Source organism: Trifolium pratense, linkage group LG7 (genome assembly GCF_020283565.1).
Source record: "Trifolium pratense cultivar HEN17-A07 linkage group LG7, ARS_RC_1.1, whole genome shotgun sequence".
Taxonomy (NCBI): Eukaryota; Viridiplantae; Streptophyta; class Magnoliopsida; order Fabales; family Fabaceae; genus Trifolium; species Trifolium pratense.
This window is the reverse complement of record NC_060065.1, coordinates 37,390,562-37,414,414: the sequence shown is the minus strand read 5'-3', so window position 1 is coordinate 37,414,414 and position 23,853 is coordinate 37,390,562. Positions and strand designations below refer to the sequence as shown.

General features: G+C 31.6%; 3 protein-coding genes, 1 non-coding gene and 1 pseudogene across 4 annotated transcripts; 4 read left to right on the top strand and 1 right to left on the bottom strand.

The window, feature by feature from the left end:
- The first annotated feature begins 1,008 nt into the window (after positions 1–1,008).
- Positions 1,009–2,723, top strand: LOC123897699 (serine/threonine-protein kinase-like protein ACR4). The gene is made up of 2 exons (XM_045948436.1): positions 1,009–1,603; positions 1,890–2,723. The coding sequence occupies exons 1-2, from the start codon at positions 1,210–1,212 to the stop codon at positions 2,516–2,518; spliced, it is 1,023 nt and encodes a 340-aa protein (XP_045804392.1). The 5' UTR covers positions 1,009–1,209; the 3' UTR covers positions 2,519–2,723.
- Positions 2,724–5,740: 3,017 nt separating this feature from the next.
- Positions 5,741–9,414, top strand: LOC123896380 (U3 small nucleolar RNA-associated protein 20-like). The gene is made up of 6 exons (XM_045946773.1): positions 5,741–5,803; positions 7,068–7,144; positions 7,524–7,630; positions 7,848–8,024; positions 8,921–9,127; positions 9,374–9,414. Exons 1-6 carry the CDS (start codon positions 5,741–5,743, stop codon positions 9,412–9,414), a joined length of 672 nt encoding a protein of 223 aa, XP_045802729.1.
- Positions 9,415–9,420: 6 nt separating this feature from the next.
- On the top strand, positions 9,421–16,236 carry LOC123896379 (annotated as a pseudogene).
- A 2,721-nt stretch (positions 16,237–18,957) lies between these two features.
- On the top strand, positions 18,958–21,901 carry LOC123897809 (NAC domain-containing protein 73-like). The gene is made up of 4 exons (XM_045948597.1): positions 18,958–19,084; positions 19,404–19,573; positions 19,668–19,857; positions 21,167–21,901. The coding sequence occupies exons 2-4, from the start codon at positions 19,421–19,423 to the stop codon at positions 21,748–21,750; spliced, it is 927 nt and encodes a 308-aa protein (XP_045804553.1). The 5' UTR covers positions 18,958–19,084; positions 19,404–19,420; the 3' UTR covers positions 21,751–21,901.
- A 1,563-nt stretch (positions 21,902–23,464) lies between these two features.
- TRNAY-GUA lies at positions 23,465–23,555 on the bottom strand. Its single transcript is given in 2 exon segments — positions 23,465–23,500; positions 23,519–23,555. It is a non-coding gene; the product is annotated as a tRNA-Tyr (tRNA).
- Positions 23,556–23,853: the final 298 nt, after the last annotated feature.

Here is a 23,853-nt window from a genome sequence, read left to right as displayed (position 1 = left end):
GTATATCATCAACGACTCAATTATAAAGATTTGATGAAACGAGGTTTCCTAGGATTCATTTAATTTTATTTGTTGAATTAAGTCACTTGTTACATATATATATATATATATATATATATATATATATATATATATATATATATATATATATATATATATATATATATATATATATATATATATATATATATAATGTGAATAAAAGTAGGTTATGTCATATTTGTCACAAATAATATAATGTTTCAGTGGTAGTAGATTATACAATCATCATTTCGCTTAAACACATGTCTTAAAGTTTGAATTGAAAGTGTAGTGTCCTAAAAACTCTTGACCGAAAGCATTCCATCAATGTTTTAAAAGTTAGACCAACAAAAGAAACTTGGCTTCCTTCTAGGTAGCGACCGAATAGCTTCGATCGTCACTCTTTCCTAGCCGCTCTCTCTGGCTTTAACAAAAATACTAGGATCCGATCAACGAAGCTAGGAGGATCTTCGGCCGATGCATATAGAAGAATATTTATTGGGAGAATTCAACCTCTTAAATGAATTTATGTTATTTCGAGATGATTGGTCTCCCCAGTTGCACGCGGAAATTACCTTTAGTTTTTTTTTAAAAAAAAGTTAGACCAAATTGGTCGGTTCAACTGAATCGGTCAAATTAATCAACTTATTGATTGGTTTGATTTTGGTTATTCTTTGTCTTATTGAATCGGGATTTAACCACAATTTTACTGTTGTTGATTCAATCAGATTTTTTTTTGTATTTATTTATGATTTGATTCGATCGTAGTTGAATCAATTGAACCATGACTCTGACGTCTCAACGTAGATTTGATCTCAAATCTTATTCTTAAAACATCGAACTTATTTGAGTTAAGAGAAACCTCTTTTCGGTTGCGCGAAAAGTTATGTTGCACGAAAAGTTATCGATTCATAAAAAACAAAAGATTGGTTATTTGTCAATCAAGAAATGGACATCCAAAGTATAAAAACAGAGTTTGAGCTGCCAACAATAAACCACCACAACTAATCTCACCAATCTATACCATTTTGTCAAACATAACATCTCATTTTCCTTTTTGAACTTACCTTCCAACACTTTCATTCCACCAAGAGTCACATGTAATAATACTATAACTCTGTTTCCAAATACAAATCCTATTCCACCCTTTTTCCTCATTCATCTCTTCATCACCATTAATCAACAAAAATGAATCTTGGAGAGCATATTGCTTATGACACAATCATGGTTATTCTATCAATATCTCTGATAATTCTTGGTATTATCCTCTATTTGGCTTGCAAGAAGAAACCGGTTGAATCAGTAGAAACACTTCCGGTGAAACACAGTGCTCATGCATACCCTTTAACAGAAATTGATGTTGCTACAAATGGCTTCAACAATAGGAGAATCATTGGAAAGGGCCGTTTAGGAACAGTTTATGCAGGAAAACTAGAAAATGAAGAGGTTGTAGCTGTGAAACGCATTCACCCGGTTCTTGTGTTAAGCAACGCGGGATTTGGATTCTCATCAGTTATGAAATGGCTCTCTTTAGCTCAACACCCTAACGTCATTCCCATAATTGGATTCTCAGAAGCTCCAGGTAATAATAGATATAAAAGTTAGTTATACTAGTTAGTTATTCTGTTATATAACGTATATTTGTTAGTTAGTTATTTAGTTAGTTAGTTAGTTAGTTACAGTAGTAGTTAGTTGTTTTGTTCGTCATTGGTTACCTAAGTCTTAATGTTATAAGTTATAACGTATACTGGTTAGTTAGTTAGTTAGTTATGGTAGTAGTTAGTTGTTTTGTTTGTCATTGGTTATATATAAGTCTTAATGTACTTTTTGATGTAATTGATATTCTCTCATTATTTGTGTGATACAAGGTGAAAGACTTATAGTGATGGAGTTTGTTCGAATGGCGAATTTGGAATTTTACTTGCATGAAAATCATGATGGTGGTTCTTCTTCACTTTTGGATTGGAACAAGAGATTTAAGATTGCAGCTGGAGTAGCTAAAGGGCTACAATATCTACATGAAGTGGTAGCACCAAATATTGTACATGGTTGTGTTAAGTCATCTAATGTTCTTATTGATGTTAATTTTTGTGCTAAGATATCTGATTATGGACTTAATTTTTTGGGGGGTGTAGAAAAGAGAGGGTTAATTGGTTATGTTGATGATGAATATTGGAATGAAGGATTAAGGGGTGGTAGTGTTTGTAAGGAAAGTGACGTTTATGGTTTAGGGGTTGTTTTGTTAGAGCTTTTAAGTGGAAGAAGATGTGAGGGTGGATTATTAGTGAAATGGGCTTTGCCTTTGATTAAGGATATGAGATTTAGTGAAGTTTTGGATCCTAAATTGATTATTCCTTCTAATATGAAGGCTATTGTTAGATTAGCAAAAGTTGCTTCAGCTTGTGTTGGTAATTCAAGAAAATGTAGGCCTTGTGTGAATCATGTGGCAAACATTTTGAATGATTTAGAGACAGAAGTGTGCCTCTTATCAAGTTGATATTTGAGCAAAAAATGGCCTTCAATTTTGTACAAAAACTTCTACCTCTAGGTCAATCTCAATTGTTGTTAGAGTTTCAAACAATCTAAGGTGGATTACATATTAAAAAGGTCCACTTAGAAGAATTTGTCTATACTTTATATTATACTTTTTATAATTAAGTGAGAGACTTATGTTTTTTTTTAATAAAGTGAGAATTTGTCTATATTTATTTATAAATTTTATAGTAATAAACTAACCATCAATATTTAATTTGCTTATAAAACAAATTGAAAAGATGTGAATCCGAAGAGTTGGAAATAAGCGATAATATAGAAATTGTTACAAATTTTTATGTGTATGTTATGAGTCTGACTTAGAATCTCACGTCGAAAGTCATCAATGTGGTGAGAGAGTTTATATAAGATTGAACAATTCATTCCCTTTTAATCATGATTTTAAGGTGAAGCTTTGTTCGATCGGTATAAAAACATTGTGTTTGAGATTATCTTATCCTTTAGCTAGTTGCAATAATTGTTCATATAAAATAAAATTTAGGGTGAAAAGATAATTCATTCTAAAATAAAAAAAAAGATTTTAAAGTTTAAAAAACACTTTAAAAAGTTTACATTTATTTTCTACGAAAACACTAATGAGACTCGAGACTTGAGATTATAAGTTGACAAATGAGAGAATCATTTTTAGTGCATTGAATTGAATTAAAGGTGGAACGGTGCCGTTGTCCTTACGACGGTGATTCCTTGTGGTGTAGGGATGATGGATCCTTTTGATGATGAAAGTGACCTTATGTTTTATTTTTTCCATTAAGCCTGTGTTAATAGTCTTCATTGCTTTATATTTTTTTATTCCATATGTTTTGGTCTATACGTTAGCCTTGCTTTCTTTTCTATCCAGCTTGTGATAACGTAATCACACATTTACAATTGTGATATTCAAAGTGGTTGATTTTTAGAGCTCAATATATATCCACAAAAATAAATAATTGAAAAAATCAACCGAAAGAGAAGAAATTGATAAAGTTCTAAAGAATATGCATCCATAAAAAGTTAATGAAAATTTCAATAGTCCAAGAAAGAGTAAAAAAAAAAAGATTTTGGACCTAAAAGTTATATGTTCGAGTTCTTCTAATACCTTTAAAAATGTATAAATGTAAATTTCTTTTTTTTGAAAAGCTAAATTAGTCCCCCCAAATTGGCGCCAGAGAGAATCAAACCTCAAACCTCAAGAGAAGCACACTCCCAGGTCCCAAACCAATATCAGTGGGTTAAATGTAAATTTCTTTATAATTTGTTTCTAAAATCTACTATATACTTTAGATAAGATACCATCCCCTCAAACTAAATTTACAAGAAAATTAGAAGGAAGAAAATAAGAGAAACACTTTGCCTCACAATATGTCTTCTTTCTTTTCTCATAAATATATATATGTTATCTCTCACGTGATTTTTTCTCGCATTTTCATGGGTTTAGAATTAATTGGGTAGTTTTTAGAAAGAGATGGTGATATTATATTCTGAGAAGATGAACTTTAAATGGGAAACCAAAATAATTTTTATTTCATTTTATTGTATACAATTTTTTTCTAATTATTTTGTAAATTTAGTTTATCAAATTCTAAAAAATATATTAAGACATAACGTTTTAAATTATTAAGTCAATATAACTTTTAAAAAAATTCTAATTATTTTTAAAAAATATATTAAGTCAATATATTTTTTGAAGAGTAAAGACATAACGCTTTAAATTGCAGTCTGTAACTACAATTGTCGTGTGATCTTTAATTTCATGTACGATCGCGATTTAAATAGTCACACTATGTGTATGACGACAATCACAACAACCACAACTGTAATTTTTTTTTTATAAGCAATGTTGTTAGTATTACAATGTTATATTAGTTTTTTCTCCTTTTAGTGGTGAGAGATTGGGTAGTATACATGATGTCATAGGTTCGACCCTCATTGCCAACATTGTAAACCAAAAAATTTGCGAGTCTAGTCACCAGACAACTAGTAGGGTGTTTGTAGGCCGAGTTGGATCAATTTTAGCCAAACTCGTTTTCCGACCCAATTAAACTTATTTGATTTGGAAACGGAGTTTTGTGAATTCTTTCCGGAACTGGAAATCATTTCGAGATATTTGGGTTGAATGTAAAATATGTATTTTTTTGTATAAAACCGTACCATATCGAGTTAAACATACCCGGACCCGTGAATAACAAAATACCCTAAAACGGTTATAAATGTAAGCAAATCATGATTGGTAATGTTATCGGAAATAATGTATTTGATTTTAAAACTGTCGTTGAGACTAAATAAACTGGTAGCTAAGGGATTGGACAAAAACTGAAATTCTTGTCCTACATTTGAACCACAACAAGACAATTTTTTGTCATCTGTACAAATTTTTAAAAATACAAAAATAAATTTTTGTCCACTAAACATTGTATATAGCAAAACTTGTTCAATATCTTAAACTTTGTCCAAAGTTGTTTGGTCTTGTACCATATCAAAGACGCTTATTTTATTTTATTTTTGACTAAACTTTTGAAAGTAATTATTTTTATAAAAGAAAATGATTTTTTACTAAAAGAATTGGTAACAAACAGCCTCTAGACCTAGGGTATGTTTGTTATAAATTTTTTAAAAATAGATTATTATAGTGTTACATAATTTTGTGTAAAAAAAAATTTTAAAGAATTTTTTTATAAAAGCTTCAAATGAAAATTTGGTTTGAATAGTTATTCTTAAAATTGTATTTTAGGTATTTGATAATTTTATTGAAACTTTTTTTGGATATCAAAATTTCGAAAAATCACTTAATTTTGAAACTATTTCATAAAATTGTGAAAAATTGAAAAATAAATTTAGAAACTATTTTAAAATTTTTGAAATACAATTTTTTGAAAAATTGTGATTTTGATTATGTTTTGATCTTCAATAACGTGTAAACTACGTTATATGATGTCAAAGTTAGTGTTTCAATTTAGAAAAAATGAATATAAAAAAACATGTAATATTTTAAAAATCAATTTTAGAAAATATATTTTCAAAAACACAAAGAAAAAATCTACTTTTCTAGCAGAGTATAAAAGCCCAATTCCATTTTCACTACTCTCTCACTCAAAAGAAACCAACGAACTCTGTTAAGAATGCTTCCTTGCCTTTCAATCAATCTCTGCTGCCGCAACCTAACTTCAACATTGTTCTTCTTCGATCCACCATGGCGACGCCGTCTCACATTCAAGCTGTCAAGTCTCTCAACAAATCCCCTTCCCATCTCATGGTTCCTCTTTTTTCAGAGACTGCCTTGTAGAATGGAGGGTATGCATGCATTCCTTAATTTACAATTCTGCTATGAAATATTTATTATGTTTTTCTATTGGATTGGATGTGTGTGTTATTATATACAATTCCATTCCTATAGGTTTAAATATGATGTTAGTTAGTGCTGCAAATATAGCGTTTTTTTGTTATTTATTTGGAAAATGCTAACGATTGCACTTTGGGGCACATTTTAAGGATCTTAAAACAGTAGTATTATAGTCATTGAATAACTATTGTATCTAATCTATCTATATTATAATCCATATACATCAGTTATTCAATGAATTTGAAAAGTTGACTTTTGCTTATAATTAAAGGGAGTAAGTTTTTTATGAAAATGTGTGGAGTCAATACTTAACTTTTTTCGAATAAGTAATTTATTTAAATGGAATCCTTAAAGAGTGTTTCGGAGGCCCTTGTTTTTTTTTTTGAAAACAACAAGTTCATAGCATTTCATTAATCAATAAGTGTTCAATACAATTTGGTTTGTCAACCAATAATTGGGGACTAGCTACACATGTGGCCGCTTTAGCTAAACTATGAGCAACCTCATTTGCTTGCCTCCTAATAAACTCAACACTAGAGTTAACATAAAAAGCGTTAAAAAGTCTTCTACAATGTGAGATGATTTCTCCAAACTCGGTAACATCATGATTATTTGAATGGAAACCATCTATCACCAACTTCGAGTCAAGTTCAAAATCCACCGGTCCTAAGTTTAATTCATGAACCCAAGATAGCGCTGACAAGAAGCCAAGAGCTTCGCCGACACGAACATCACAAATTGGTGAGAATTGATCAAGCTTCGCTAACACATAAGCGCCTTTCTCATCTCGAATACAAACACCTATCCCAACTCTATTATTATGCGATGAAAACGAGGCATCAATATTACATTTCACTCGCCCATTGGCCGGCTCGGAGGCCCTTGTTAACAACACCCTTTTCAGTTTAGCATTTTTTTGGTTTGAGTTCAGTTGTTCAAAGAGGAATTTGTTCCGTAAGTTTGCTCGTTTAGATTTTAGAATTTCCTGTTATTTCATTTGTCAAATTTTTCTTAGAAAACATTGATGGCTTCCTTACGGGCATTTTTGCTAACATCTTTCAATTTGGCAGGTATAATCTATCAATTTGGCATTTTTCTTAAGGGGGATATTGTGCATTTCTCATTCGTTAGTTTCCTTTATTCAGCATGAATTATGAAAATGTTCATTTTCATGCAGATCTTGACGTCATCATGGTCATATATTATGATGTACCTGCAGAAATATCTAATACACAACCCCTCAGAGGTGCTTAAGTAAGTGATATACTCTATTTTTTTAAGTTTGTTTTTACTTCCATAAAATGGTAACATCATTGAATGAAGAAACCAAATGTTATTGACCCGCGGGCTATGATATTGTAGAACGATGCTGGCCTAGGCCAACCAAGAAAATGTGCGGACTTGAAACTTGAAATATAATTTAAGCAAGTTTTAATTCCTAATTCTTGCATAACATTAGTTTTTGCTGTAAATGGTAGAAGATAAAAAGGACAATTTGAAGAAAGGAATGGGAATCAAAATAACTGATCTAGGTTCATAGAATAACTGCTCACTTTGTTTGATTTAGCCAACTACGTGGTGCCTAATACAAGTCTGATTCGTCTATATGTTTCTTTCACTTTCATACTTCAAGGGTCACATCAAAATTGAGGTATTATCCGAAGGAATATGTTAGAAAATTCATGGCAGAGGCAATGTCATTTGTTTTGAGAAATGCCCCAGATCAGCAGCTGGAAAGAGGTATTGATGGCATTGGTTGTTTTTCATCGTTTACATATATTTCCCTTCCTTTCTGTCTCGTCTTTTGTTCATATGTTCAATCAATATCACCAATTATGTAGCAACCTATAATAAAATGCTTCATGATTTAGTATTAATTCTGTCCCTTTTATTATTTATTTAATGATTTTATTAGTTTGGGTGGCTATAAAGCTTGTAATATTGTTTGATTGGACAGGAATTAAAAAAGTCATCAAAGAGGCAGTGAAGAAGCCATACCGAGAGTCTTGTGTTGAATTATTGCTTTATAATATTATGAAAGGTTGTTCATCAAGGCTCCATTCGAAAGCAGAGCGAGTGTTACAATTATTGACAAGCGAAACAATTTTTCACATTGGTGGTGGAGCCGACCAAGGTAAGCTTTTTTCATTTCAGAACATTTTGATAATAAACTATGTTCATTTTGTGTTTAATACCTAAATACTAGTGCCTTGACAGTTTGATTAGAAGTTTGTCAAGAATCAAGATGTCTTAAATTAAGATTTTTTCCAATCAATCATGTATATATCTTGGATAATGTTTCTTATGTATAATTCTCCCTGACGCTGAGACTATTTGGTTCATCACTACAATACAGTGTTATCGACATCGAATGGCGGACCATGGCGATTGTCAAAAAATCTGCCATGGCCGATATTTGAGAACTCTGCTACAATAGGATAGTGGTAAAAATTAGGGGCCTAAAGTCCATAACAATAACCTAAATGAAAGCTTAATCCGCATCAACTTGAGAAATGAAAAATTATAGGATTAATCTCTTTAATCTGTCTCAATAATTTTGAATTTGCTTTGGCCCTTCTAACATAATATCATCCAGACCTTAGTTGCATATGATGAATTTTTGGGCTGTGAGTGTGAAAACAGTTGAAGTTGATGAGAAATTAAATTTGTTTTCACAAGATATTTATTTTGTTTGTGCATGTAATTCAGCGAACATTTTAAAGTCTTATTAATACACATGATGAATTAGTAAAAGCCAGAAGTGGTAGACAGATAAACACCATTTAGATGATCTAGCCTTAGCAGGACAAATATTTTTTTTAATAGAAACTCAAACAATATTAATTCCATAAAGTGATCAGATATTGATTGTTGCACGGACTATTTTGCTTATGATATGTCTCTTATATGACATTCTTCAGTATTAATCTGTAACCTGATTGCTGCTTGTAAATATAATAATTAAGTTTCTACATGATTTGTAACTTATTTGATTAAATTGTTTCTTATCTCTACGTGCCTCAATTTCAGAGTCAAGAACAACCATTTTGGCCATCATAAAATCTGTGTTTAAGAGATTATGTGAGACAATGGAGCCCAAAGAGTTGAATTTGGTATGGAGTTGCTTATATAAGAAAGTGCATGAATGTGTTAATACTGGAAACATCATGCATTTAAGACGCATTTTATCAGTGCTTGTCTCAGGTGTAAAGGTGCAAAAAGGGCAAAAGGTGTCTGGTAAGTTACAATATTTTTCATGTCACTGAACTTTTTCTTTTCATCTGTTCAGGTAAGCTGATGACGAACCAATATTAGATAAATAGATTGAATTTTAAGTTCCTTTTTGGAATCTTCTTCCATGATTAGTTTTCTCTTTGTTCTTTAAATTTTGAGTTTCCTCGAGTATTCCCACATTCTCTCGGTGTATTACTCTTCGGGCATGGATGATATAAATGTAGGTCTTCGTGCACTTGGCATTTGTAGGACTAGAGCCATTGATTTCATGGAGAGTGCAGTTTTCTTAGCACTTTACTGATTTCTTCAGAAATTGTCAAGTGGAGCATGCATTACTTATTTTATCACACTGTGTGCTTGACATGTCCTCAGAAGAAACAACTTTTGTGTGTAGTGCACAGAGTTCATTGCTATCTTTTGTTGATTTTTCTGCACTCATGCTTTTGAAAGAAGGAAGCAGTGAACAAGAGTTGTCTGTAATGCAAAACACTGATGGTTGTTGGACAAAATCATGCATCCAACGTATTATAAAGAAATTTCTATTGAAGCATATGGCAGATGCCATGGATGGACCACGTGCTATTAGAAAGGTATTTATGAACATCAAGTTATACGTAATTAGACATATGTAATTGTAGATGTATATATTCGGACATAATCCCATGTTTTGTTTGACAAATAGTTGCCATTCCTATTTCCAAGCATGACAAGGATGTTGTGATAGTATACTGACATAGATACTAGTTAATTACTGATTGAAAATGTAAATATAAATTGCATAAAAAATTATTGATTAATCCTTTATGTTTGTTTATACGCTGCTTGATGTCATTGCAGGAATGGATGAAACTGTTAAGTCAAATGGTTTCGAAGCTTCCAAATGTCTCAAACCTTGAATCACTCAAAGTCCTGCATACGGAGGATGGTGAAGCAAATTTTTTTGACAATATAACCGACCCAGTGGTAGGTTTATGATTGACCATTTTTTCACCTAAGTAATTTCCGTTTTGTTGTTACTTTTAGTTGCCTCATTATCATCTTTATATATATGCAGGTTTTTATTCCAGACATTTCATTATGTGCATTTTTTGTGTCTTTCGTCATTGTAGTCAGAAACACTTAGAAACTTGTTGTCTTGTTATTTTAGCTATTACTTTTGGTGAAATTATTGAAATAGCTTGCAAAACATCTCATGGAAGTACATTTGGTGTTGCAGTTCCGTAATAGAATGAAGGTGTTGTCGCTGTTTAAAAATGCCATCAGTGAGAACAAATTATCAGAGGTAGCAAATTTAACTTCACAAATAAAAGTATCTTTCCTAGTGATTGATATTAATTTGTTTTTTATGGTTTATTTCCAGTTTATCACCGAAAAAGTGTTCATGCGACTCTTGTTCAACATGTTGTTTGATGAGAAAGAAGTTAAATATGACCATATGAAAACTGCATGCATCGAGACCATTGCTTCTGTAGCTGGTCAGATGGGATGAAATTCATACTATACACTATTGAACAAATGTTTTCAAGGAGCATCCACAAGTCCAGACAAACAGAAACTCTTTATACGCCTCATCTGTGCTATTTTGGATAAGTTTCACTTTTCAAACACCGAAGAACAATCTTTGGTTGGTGTTTCTGACACAGGGATAACAGACCTTATTTCTTGTGCTTCTGATGTGAACACAAATATACATACATGTCTCTATAAAGTTGTGCTTCCTAAGATACAAAAGCTTATGGACGCAGATTCAGAAAGGGTCGATGTAAATATCAATCTTGCTGCACTGAAACTACTTAAGTTACTTCCAGGTGATGTGATGGACACATATCTTACCACTATCCTTCATCGAATTTCAAACTTCTTAAAGAGTCGTCTAGAAAGCATTCGTGATGAAGCTAGGTCTGCATTGGCTACTTGTTTGAAAGAACTTGGATTGGGATACTTGCAATTAATCGTTAAGGTTTTGCGATCTACACACTTAATTTTATTTTGTCGAAATGTCTTTCAAGTGCAGTTTTTGGAGAGATTGATTACTGTTTGAGGGATCTCCTTTCTGTCATAGAGAATGACATTCTCGGAGATGTTGCCGAACAGAAGGAGGTGGAAAAGATAGCTTCAAAAATGAAAGAAACAAAGAAGAAAATGTCATTTGAAAGCTTGAGATTGGTGGCCCAAAATGTAACATTCAAAGAATATGCACAAAAATTGCTGCTTGCAGTGACTGCTCATTCGCAGAAGCATGTCACACAAACTGTAAAGGGAAAATTGGAAAATATGTTGCATAGTATTATCAGACTGATCTATTTGTCTTTATTTATAGCATTATTGAGGATGGCTTGATAAAATTGGAAGATAAGGATAGCCGCTCACACCTTATAACAGTCTTTGGTATGAGAATGTTGCATAAACGTATCAAGGGTAATTATTGGGAAGAAAAATGTATTATGGATATAGAACAGGGTGTCAAAGATGAAAATACCTCTCTTCAGAAAAAGAGAGATGAAAATACCTTATCCTTATTAGATCCTTTTGTCAAACTATTAAGTGATGGTTTGTGCTCTAAGTATGATGATATATTGTCTTCATCTCTTGGATGCCTTACTGTACTGGTAAAGTTGCCTTTACCATCCCTTGAAGTACATGCTGAGAGAATAAAGTCTGCTGTATTGGATATTGCCCAACATCCAGTGAACTCTAGCAGTCCTTTAATGCAGTCATGTTGGACATTGCTGACTATTCTTTTGAGGAACACTGAAATGTCTCTCAACCAAGAACAAAGATGTATGCTAATTAAGCTTCCAATATTTCTGGACCTTGAAAGAAATCCATCGGTGCTATCACTTTTAAAAGGTATTGTCAACCGCAAGCTGAATGCAGAAGAGATATATGATCTTGTTACTACTACGGTTGCTGAATTGATGGTGACAAGTCAAATGGAATCTATTCTCAAGAAATGCAGTAAAATTTTGTTGCAATTTTTTCTTGACTATCGACTTTCAGAAAAGCATTTGCAACGACATCTTAAATTCCTGTTCTTGAATCTGCAGTAAGTGCACAGTGTGTTTCATGATTATTAATATTATAGTTTTCTTTTTCATTTTCTGAGGATTAATGTTAGGCTAATGGATATTTTAATCCTTACAGATATGAACATTCAACTGGACGGGAATCGGTTCTTGAAATGATTCATGCTATTATAGTTAAATTTCCAATAAGTGTTTTGGACGAGCAATCACCGAAACTTTTTCTCCATTTGGTTGCTTGCATGGCAAATGATAATGACAATATTGTTCGTTCTATGAGTGAGGCTGCTATAGAGAAGCTTGCTCGTTCTGTTAGTCCCAATGCACTTGATTCTATTCTTAAATGTGCTCTTACTTGGTATTTGGATAGCAATCGACAACTATGGGGTTCTTCCGTGCAGGTAATGTTCACTACATTATCTTGTGAATCATAAATTGATTATAATGCATAAACTTGAATATCACATCGTCTCAGTACCTATATTTTGGGTCTGATTGTAATATGTGATCGTCTTAGCAGTCCGTGGTAGTATTGGCCTTTTGGGTCTTCCGTGTGAATAAATTATAGGTAGTTGTTATGTTACAATTTAACTTTAGTAGGTGTTGATTAGTTGATATCCATGACGACTAGAGATATGTTCAATACCTCGCCATTTATCCTGGAGAGATTGCCTAAAATTACAGCCGGTTGAAATTAAAAGAGTCATTAATAAGCAACCCCCACCCTCTTCATTTTTTCTGGAGATACTACTTCAGGAAGACCATAGATGGACCTGTGAGTAGCAGAAGACAAACATATCACATAGCAAAGACATGAACGGGACGAACCCCTGCAAATACAGACATTTCTTTCCAACCAAATACTCTCCAGTTATCTATTTACTTCTTCTATTTGCAAATTGGAAAGAAAATGCTCTAAAATTGCATGAAACTTCGACTCATTCAAATACTCCAGATGACTGTGGCTGTTGTTCAGTGTTATCAAATATCGGCCATGGTGGTGGCAGTTTTTGGGCTATCCAACATGTCCAATATCATCCGATATGGCGGTGCCACATAGCAGCTGGTATGGTGGGATTTTTGCTCTCCGCAACAGTCCGCCATTGACCACACTGCTGCTGTTCATTATATTATATTGGGTTGCTGTTTAGAAACTAGAATCACACATAATGCAATCTAATGAAGAAAGAGCTTTGTTGGCATGTGTATAGTATAATAGTATTATATTGTTGAATGCTGGTCCCCAAACAACATATTTGATCTCACAATCACTGTAGCTTTAGTTTTTCCATAAGGGGTTTACTAGAGTCTCTGCAGTGTAGGTAAGAAACTGGAAGAAAGAATTGTGGTAATAAGAATTTAGAACCAATTTGTTCATTGTTTTTATTTTTCTTGTATTTTCTTAAACACAAGTTGCCTTAGCATAGTTTTTTTGTCTGTCTGTTTTTTATCTCTGAAATGACCATTATAGGTTTTGGGGTTGCTGATTGAGGTGACAGAGAAAAGATTTCTTAAACATACAGACTGTATCTTTCCGGTGACTAGTCGCATCTTGCAGTCTGCTATACATGCAGTCACAAACAGGCAAGAGGGATTTGAGTCCGAATCAACCGTTCCCCTTTGGAAGGAGGCATACTATTCTCTTGTTATGGTAGAGAAGATGATTCATAAATTCAATCATTTATGCTTTGAAAAAGATCTAGAGGTAAATTTCTTGGTACTATTTAGGAGCTGCATATTGCAAAGTGGAGACGGTTATTCCCCGTCCTTTATATGAAAACAAATGTCTCGTTAATAAAAACTTTTCCATTTCCATTTAACTTCGCACCATAATTTTCCATATCTTAAGCAAGCACACTGACATATTTATTTTACCTACATTTCAGAACATATGGGAAGCAATATGTGAGATGTTGTTGCACCCGCACTCGTGGTTACGCAGCATATCAGTCCGTCTCATAGCTCTATACTTCAAATGTGTAAAAGATGCCAAGTTGCCAACAAAGAAAATCATCAAAGCTCCTTAAGTAATTATTTCTTGATGAATCCTAGTAGATTATATCTAATAGCTACTTCTCTATGCTGTCAATTGAAACGGTCACTCATAGATGAAGCTGGCAGCAGCCTGATGACCGAGAATGACCGAGAATATTGTTTTTGCTATTCTCCGTTTCCATTCTTTAATGGGGCAAACTGCCTGCATAGATCCACCTACATTCTGGTCTGGTCTTGAGCAACATGAGAAGAACCGGTTTCTCAAAGCTCTTACCTTGATTAATGCAAGAAAAAGAGCACGCATGTTCAAGTCTTCATCATCTCTTAACTCCTCTGTATGTGAAGACAATAATCAACTTACTGGTAGGACAACCCCATATAGACTTGTCTCGTTATTGCTCAGGGCAATGGGAAAAATTGCTCTTGAAACAGATGTTATTCAGATCGGTACTCAATCTCATTGCATATATGTTTTTTAGGTTTGATTAATGTGCATATGGGTAATATTATTTCTTATTTTGTTTGTTTAACACAGATGGGAATAGTCTTCAACAGTTTTGCGGAAATTATGGCACAGACACAGATCATTAAGAATGACTGCCTGAACTATGCACGTGTGGTTCTGTTACCTCTGTATAAAGTTTCTGAAGGCTTTGCTGGAAAAGTGGTATCTGGTATTTGCTCATTACCTCTCTTAAATTTCCTTAGTTTCCTTTATGATAGACAAATGGCAAGTCTGATAGATATCCATTTTACGGGATTGATGTTGCTTGGAATCGAATCTAGATAATTTTCTATACACTGTCCTATCTTGTTCAAGATCCTCTCATGTCACTAACACGAGATGGCCATCTTACGGGATAGGCAAAAATGCAAAACTAGTGGACCTCTCATAAATAAAAGGCAAACCACCATTTTAGTCCCTAGAAGCATAATATGTTGTTACATTGGTCCTTGAATGTATCGAAATTGCAAATACATCCCTAGTATCTCTTGTGATAGTAATTTGATGGACTAAATTACTAAAAATGCATTTGAGGACTAAATTAGCTACCTAGAAACAGATTTAAAGACCAAAATGACAAATAAAAGAGACATTTGTGGATGTGTTTGCAATTTCGATACATTCAGGGACTAATGTGACAACGAGTCAAACTTTCAAGGACCAAAATGGCTGTTTGTCTCATATATAAATGTATCCTACTATACAATTTCTTGTGTCTTATATCAGGATGGTATCCTGATCTCTTAACCTTTTTACTGAAAATTTTCTTTACCTTATATCTTATCTTGTTTTTTCATTCCTTTGAATATATGTTTCTCTGTTTGATTTTTTTGTAGTTTTATCTTTACTAATCCCTCCTTTCATGTCATATTTTTAGTTTTAACACTTCCCCTATTATTGCTGGTTATTCTTCTTCACCAGATAATCTCATAAAGTTGGCCGAAGACACACGTGGGAAAATACAGTATATTCTGGGTACTGAAAACTTTGTGAAAGTTTATCGCCTTATCGAGAAGAACCTCAGCACTAAAAGAAAAAAGAGAAAACATAAAGAAAAGCTAACTGCTGTTATCGATCCGATGCAAAATGCCAAAAGGAAATTGAAAATTTCTGCCAAGCATCGTGCTAACAAAAAGAGAAAGATTACGACTTTGAAAATGGGGCGGTGTTAGTAGAAAGGCCCATATGCATGCGTCTAGTTTGGAGCTTTTAGTTCTTGTGTCAAGGTTTTCGTACAACAACCGAACTTGCATTGAACCTTGCTTGTTTGAAGAAAAACTAGTAGGTTTGGAATTCTTGAAGATTGTCAGCAAATTGGTGTATACTACTAGCATGTCTTGTGCAGAGGACAGACATTACTTGAGCGACAAGTTTGGATTATTTTATTTTTGCAGGTTGTAACAAACTTGTTTTAAATAGGAAGGTTAAGTCCATTTACATTTATACTACAAAAGGATAGCATATGGGAGGAGCATATTTTTGACATATTTTGATGTTCTTTATTTTAAACTCCTTGAGCCTATCATTAATTTTTGGTGTGGATGAAAAATAGGCACTTAATTTTGTTTCAATTGAAGGTTGGAAATGGAAATACGTTGTTTTATGTTATGTTTTGATTAATTTTTCTACTTGTTAACTACTACATAACATTATATATGCCTTTAAAAATAATCATAATTTGTACACATACATTTTGATTTGAATAATATATGGAAGAGGAAATACGAAAAATTTAGAGTAGACAGCTACAAAGTCAAAATATTATTTTTGATATTAGCATCTAAGTATGTTTGTATGACAATCATGTAAATTTAATGATTTCAAAGTCAATGGCATTAAGAATCAACGTGAGTCTTACTTTCAAAGTCTTATTCTCAATGTTAAATAAAAGCACATTCTAGTTTAGGCAATGCTATTCTAAATTTCTAATTGAAGTGAATAATTCTCTTTATAAAGTTTTTGTTTTTTATTTAATTGGTTGAATAAAACTTATAAATAAATATACTGAATAATTTTATCGTAAACAATTTAGATGATAAAAAATCACAAAAATAATAGATTTGATAAGGCATATGTTCAAATTCACAATTTTTCACTTCTCACTGTTTAATTTGTGAGTTTGCTACTAAATTGTTTGATTGTGGTTGAGAAAATTATTTGGAACGACAAAGATAATTATTTTTTTATTCTGTTAAAATAAAATTTAAAATATTTTTTTTATCTTTTTTGAGTAAAAATATTTTTTATATTTATTTTACTATTAAAAAAATAAAAATTAAAGAAATATTTTTAATATTTATTTTATTAAGAATTAATTTTTAACATTTGAGTCCAACTAGTCATGATCAATGTTTTAAAACCAGGACCGGTGATCGATCCGGCCAAGGCACTGAGTCACTAGTTTACTAGTCGGATCAATGGGTCACTGGTCAGACCGCATGACTATTGGCCCGGCATATAAAAAAAATTTAAATATATTGACTTCAATTTCATAAAATAAAATTTAATAAAAAACATTTCCTTTGTAACTTGTTTTTAATAAAATTTCATGTATTTAAAAGAAAAAACACGATTATGCTATAATAATATTTTAAATAAATTAAAATATTTTATTGACTAAATTAAAATATTATTATATCATAATTTTGTTAGAACAACATAACAATATATTAGGTTAAAATAAAACGATGAATATATATGTATGAAAATCAAATTTAAAATAACAAGGAAAAAAATAATCAATGCATTTATTAATACATGTCATGGTGTTTCTTAAATAATATTAAATATAATTCAATGATATAAATTACCACATAAATTCAAGTGGTCAAGTGGTTCTACTCATGCTTCCATATGCAAAAGGCTTGGGTTCAACCGATGAACCAGCCGGTTCAAGGCGGGTTACCGCAGGTCATTTGCAGAACCAGTTCTGCAGCTTATCCGGACCGCTCATGCTACCAGTTCTCGGCCGAACCTGCCGATCCGGTCCAATTTTTACAACTATTGTCATGATCAACCCCTAGCTATACCAAAGAATTAGATTATTATTAATTATAAAATAAAACAACTAAAAAACAGCAGAAGCTTAATGCCTAAGCTTCGTTGAGTGGCTTCTTTGATAAGCTCACAAGACGTGTCGGCGGATACCAAGGGTTATATTCCTATGCATTCGTTTCTATTCTACCTAATTTGAACCCGTCACTTGTTGATCCAATCAACATCCAAACGTCGACAACTTCAAACCCAAGTGTCGTGTACCGTATCTTAACTTCTCTTATTTTTCTATTTATTTTTTAACTGGACAAAATATTGGATATTTTCAGTACATTAATTCGTGCTCCCTAAGCTATTATAAACATTTTTAATTCAACATTTATTTTAAGTCTAAAATTAAATTCAAATTATTACAAAGTACAAACATAATTAGGGCGATTAAAAAATGGGTTAATCCTCTAAATCTAACAGAAAAGTCTTTGAATATAGTAACATCCTTTGCATGAAATTCTAAATACGTTGCACCACCACATAGTACACTATAATGTCTTGTGTCTATCCTATGAATTTTTATACATGGTTTTAAGAGCACTTTATACACTATATTAATGGTGATTAATTGACGCTGGATTTGGTAGGGACGACTACGGTTCGATCCCTCATAACTGTGATCGGGAAATTTGACATCAAAGTCCAATGGTGATTAGCGTTGGACTTGATAGGGACGACCACGGTTCGATCTCTCTCATAACTGTGATCGAGAAGAGGTTGAAACCACTTGATGTTAGAACTGACCCCCAAATCAGATTAGGCGGTCCAGTAGGTCGGATACTGGCGGTGAAAATCGGAAAAAAATTAAATAAATAAATTTGACACTAAACTATAATATATGAACACCTAATACTTGCATGGAAAAACACATATTCTTCCACTTTATAAAGTTGCAAAACGTCCTAATTAACAAGAATCAGGTTTTGCCCCGTTTACACTCTTGTATACCATGCATGATGCATGCCATCGATCACTTTTTCTTAACTCAACTTGTTTTACGAATACTTAACAATTAATATTTCTAAATGTTACTTTAAAACTTTAATATATAAATATAACGATGATGCCCTTTTAATTAATTTATTTCTTAAGCAATTAAATTAGAATAGATATAATATTTTATTAAAAAAAAAAAGTAGCTAGCTAACTTTGTTGGGCAAGCCGTGGCCGAAACGTATACACACACTAGCGCATAGCCAAAACGTGACCAGCAAGCAACCTTTGCTATAAGTAGAACCCCTCGTTTTTTACCCAATCTTTCTTTTATTGGCTATAAAACTAACCACACCACTCTCTCTTTTTTCTCTTTGTCTCTAAGAGCAAAAGCTAGCATAGTTTTGGAAATCATTGAATCATAACATACACGGAAGAAGGAAAAGTGTGAGCATCAAGGTACGTATGTATATATGATTAATCAACTATTCTCTCTTTTTTCCAGCATCAAACATAAAGTTTCTCTCAGATGAAATATAAACTAAAACGAGGATTCAGACCGAGTTAAATAATGTATTTAATTTAAAATTTAAATCAAATATATTTTACTTTTTTGAATTATATTTCACTTCTTACTTATATTTTATTACGAATACCGATTACTAATTTGTGTTGGAAAAGACACGATTATATTTAACTTTGCCTTTCTTCAAAAAAAAATTTCTTCTTCATCTCTCTATTTGATTTCTGACCTTTTTCTTTTACATTATTATTGTAGAAGAGATTATTTGGAAAATGACTTGGCGCAATGACTCTAATCATGAGGAGGATGAATTAATCACTCCATCTAAAGATAACAACAACAACAAGACTCACATGAAGCTCAATGAAGAAATTCAAATCATAAAATGTCCTTCATGTGACCATAACATTGAAGTCAAAGATAAGGTACTAATTAATTAAAGATTTATTTATTTTGATTTTAGTTTATTTTATTTTTGTGTGTAATTAATATAATGAATTATTATTTATGATAAAATAGGGTGGAATTCATGATTTGCCTGGGTTACCAGCTGGAGTAAAATTTGATCCAAATGACATAGAAATACTACAACATTTGGAAGCAAAAGTGATGTCTGATGTGTGCAAGATTCATCCACTTATTGATGAGTTTATACCAACACTTGAAGGAGAAAATGGAATTTGTTATACACACCCAGAAAAACTACCAGGTATTTTATTTTTATTTATTTTTGTTTAATTAAAAAATATATTTAGTTTTTGGAATACCGTTTGATGAATTCTATGTGGTATTCTCAAATCATTGAAGTTATCATTTATTGGGAGACACGTTCTTGTTGTGCACGGTACCGCATGCATCATCAAATTTAATTATAAGGCGGTTTGAGATTAATTGGTTAATTTAGTAATTAAATTGGTTCATTTTTTTACATCAAATTCATATGTATTTTTTTTAATGTAGTCTAGTAGTTAGAATTTCACTTTTTAAAGTGAATAAGTAGAAATATCGGTATTTGAATCTTAGTCACGTGCAGTGGTCAATTAGTTCTTATATTTTGAGACGGAAGAAGTACTATATAAAATGTTCCTACCACTAACCATGAAATTCATATTTAATTAGATGCTTACAATTAAATATTTGTAGATATATTTTTGGAACTAATTACCTACACAAAAAGAAAAGTTTTTGTCCGGTCTCATGTGTGTGTAGTTTTCACTTTTCACGCACCTCTTTCATGTAACCAACTCGTTTAAGTCTGTTACAAGAAATCAATTGATTGATGCTTGAATTGGCAATGGCTACCAAACTGTTAATAGGGGCATCCTATACTCATTAGCAATGCTTTTCAAAAAACAAAATCACATTACTTAGCAATATAGCATAAATATTAGTCCTTATTTTTCAACATTATTTTATTTTTCCTCAAATGTTAAGTTATTGGAGTACCATTTAAGTCATTGTCAATGAAGTTAAAACAAATTAAAAATTGTTCCCCAAGTTTTTGGAAAAGCAATTACTTTTTGTGTTGGGATGTTTTATATACACTTTTGGATTAATATAAGCTAGCAATTCTATTTCCTTTTAGTACATATACATTTTAAAGAACAAACATATACTCCTCCGTAACATTTTATAAGCAAATTTCATATTTTTAGGTTCATTGAATAATTAATACTATAATATATTTTAACTTTTAAATATTTAATTATATAGCATACGAGTTTGTTTTATGACAAGAATATTACGATATTTGCCGGTCATTCAATATTTCATATGGTTTATTCTAGATTGTCGTTTATTTTCTTAAATCTAAAATATCAAACTTGATTCAATTTTGATCCAACAACTACTGATATGTTGACCGTGTGAATGCATGCAATTGGTGATAGTAAGAAATTTGAATTCCATTGTTAATTCTTACTAGAATATTCTTGAAACATGCATCAATTTCAACTTGTATGTATTTCTCATTACTCTATTTCCACCTTGTTGATAAATTGTTGTGTGAAACAATGCAGGAGTCAACAAAGATGGACAAATCCGCCACTTTTTTCATAGACCATCCAAAGCATACACAACAGGAACAAGAAAAAGAAGAAAAGTTCACACAGATGAAGAAGGAAGTGAAACAAGATGGCACAAAACAGGGAAAACTAGAGCAATTATTATTAATGGTGTTGTGAAAGGTTATAAAAAGATACTAGTACTCTACACAAACTATGGCAAACAAGGAAAACCAGATAAAACTAATTGGGTTATGCATCAATATCATCTTGGTAGTAATGAAGAAGAAAGAGATGGAGAATTAGTTGCTTCAAAAGTGTTTTACCAAACACAACCTAGACAAAGTGGTAATTCCATTAGTAATGTAAGAGATTCATATGAGAAAATAATTAACAAAGGAAGTGGACATGGTAATAACAGTTCAATACCTAACAATTTAGGTAATGTGGAATATTACAATGGTCCTTATACAAATTATGATCATAGGGAAAAGTCTCCACAATTTAGTCCAAATTTGGTTGTCCAAGGTGATGGATCTTTTATTCGGTTAGCAATGCCAATGGATACAAACAAAGTAAGAGTACTTGAGAGAAAGTGATATTGGAAGAGCTTCTTGGTAGAACAGCACTGATTTTATTATTTATTATTGCTACTAATCAAAATAATCTTGTAACCTCAATGACATATAGTCTGATGAGATAGTTCGATAATATCATTTTAATTACTAATAAAGTTTTTCTTTCCCATTATGTTTTTTAATTATTATTTTTTAGTCTAGTAGACTAGTGGCTTGAAGTTTCATCTTAATGGTGAAGGTGGAGTATCTGAGTTTTGAACTCTCACTCCTGCATAATGTGATGTCTCTACCAACTAAACTAACTCAGGGGGATTAATATTGTTATTTTAGTAACCCACTTGGGTTGGTCTGATGGTATTGACTTGGAACTCAGGTTCGATTCTTTCTTTTGCCAATTTGGATGGGCTGATTTAACTTTTAAAAAAATTGTTAGTTTAGAAAAAGATTTATATTGATATAACTTGTAAAATAATAAACTATTTCATAATAATAAAAAATAGATGCAAAATGTTGACAAAAGAAAAAAAGCAGATGCAAAATAAAATATAATATTATTTTTGAAAAAAACTAGAATTGAACATGAACCACACAATGGAACTAAATTGAAACTAAATTAATGTATTTTGTGAACATTTACCTTTTAACTTTAATTTGCTCCTTTTGTCAAAAAAAAAAAAACTTTAATTTGCTCCTTAAGTCAAAAAAAAAAAGTTAAATATGTTTTTGGTCCCTATAATTTCCCAGAATCTTCATTTTAGTTCTTGAATATTTTTTCCACACTTTTTAGTCCCTGAAATTTTTTTCGTCAATATTTTTAGTCCCTACTTTTCATTCAACTCATGCATACCATTTTAAAATTTTTTTCTGTCATCATGTTTAGTACATTATATGAATCTCTGTTACAAAAGTTTAAATTTTTATCGGAGATGTTCTTATAATATTATAAACATAAATATAAAAAATTGTTCAAAAATGTGAAAATATACACGAGTTGAATGAAAAATAGGGACTAAAAACATTGATAAAAAAAACTTCACGAACCACAAATATCAAAAAAAATCTTCATGGACTAAAATGAAATTTTTGGAAAACTATATAGACCAAAAACATATTTAACAAAAAAAAAAAAAACTTTAATTTCCTCCTCAAACACACTCTAAAAATATTCTGCCTAACTAATTTATGCAATCTCAAAACAAAAGAAGTTAAGTTACCATTTATATACTTCATATATTATTTTATTTATATATTTTTTTGGTACAACTTCATATATTTATATACTCCTACTTCATTTTATTTTTTTTGGTAGAATACTTCATATATTATTTTATTCAAGAGACTCGGAGGTTTTTAAATATTCCACTTCATCATCAAATAAATAAATGAACCCAAAAAACATATTCCACTTCCCCAACCCCAAATGTTTCACTTCAGTTCAGAGGACACACACGCAAGGATTTGACGAGGAGGATGCTGTGTTGTTTCTCAGTCTCTTTCTCTGGTTGGTCTTTCAACCTTTCTTAATTTCTCCCCCTTTTCTTCCATTTCTAGTTTAATCCATTTTTATCAACTATTATTTCATGTTTAATCCATCCATGTTTATCATATATATATATATATCAATGGCAAACCAATGTTTCTTCCATATGGGAACACAAAAAATACTACTGTAGTAGAACAGAGTGTTTTAGATAACAAAAAAAAAAGTTTTATTTTTTAATTTAAAAAACAAAAATCCGACCTGCCGGATTCGAACCAGCGACCTAAGGATTTCAGCATGGTATCCCAACTACAGTCCTCCGCTCTACCAACTGAGCTAAGGTCGGTTGTTGTTAGAATTCCAATATTCTAGGTTAGATTATGGACTAATTCAAGGTTTATTATTCTAACTTAGACTTAGACTTTGTTTCACAATGTCATATTGAGCTTATAACTTATAACTTGTAGTTTATTTTTACTAGTTTATAGTTTAGTTTGATAAGCTAGTTATCATATTTTTCTCTCAATTTACCCATGTCATTTTACTAGAAATAATTAAAGATTAATTAAGTATTTTTTATGTCATTTAACTAATATTTATAAGTTAGTTCAACAACTAATTTTACCGAACAAGTACTACAAATT

Bases quoted from the DNA above. Each gene is read 5' to 3' on its own strand.
- LOC123897699 (XM_045948436.1), top strand. From the start codon at position 1,210: ATGAATCTTGGAGAGCATATTGCTTATGACACAATCATGGTTATTCTA. The intron at 1,604-1,889 runs GTAATAATAGAT...GTGTGATACAAG, and splicing joins TGGATTCTCAGAAGCTCCAG to GTGAAAGACTTATAGTGATG.
- LOC123896380 (XM_045946773.1), top strand. From the start codon at position 5,741: ATGGCGACGCCGTCTCACATTCAAGCTGTCAAGTCTCTCAACAAATCC. The intron at 7,145-7,523 runs GTAAGTGATATA...TCATACTTCAAG, and splicing joins AACCCCTCAGAGGTGCTTAA to GGTCACATCAAAATTGAGGT. The intron at 8,025-8,920 runs GTAAGCTTTTTT...CCTCAATTTCAG, and splicing joins TGGTGGTGGAGCCGACCAAG to AGTCAAGAACAACCATTTTG.
- LOC123897809 (XM_045948597.1), top strand. From the start codon at position 19,421: ATGACTTGGCGCAATGACTCTAATCATGAGGAGGATGAATTAATCACT. The intron at 19,574-19,667 runs GTACTAATTAAT...ATGATAAAATAG, and splicing joins ACATTGAAGTCAAAGATAAG to GGTGGAATTCATGATTTGCC. The intron at 19,858-21,166 runs GTATTTTATTTT...GAAACAATGCAG, and splicing joins ACACCCAGAAAAACTACCAG to GAGTCAACAAAGATGGACAA.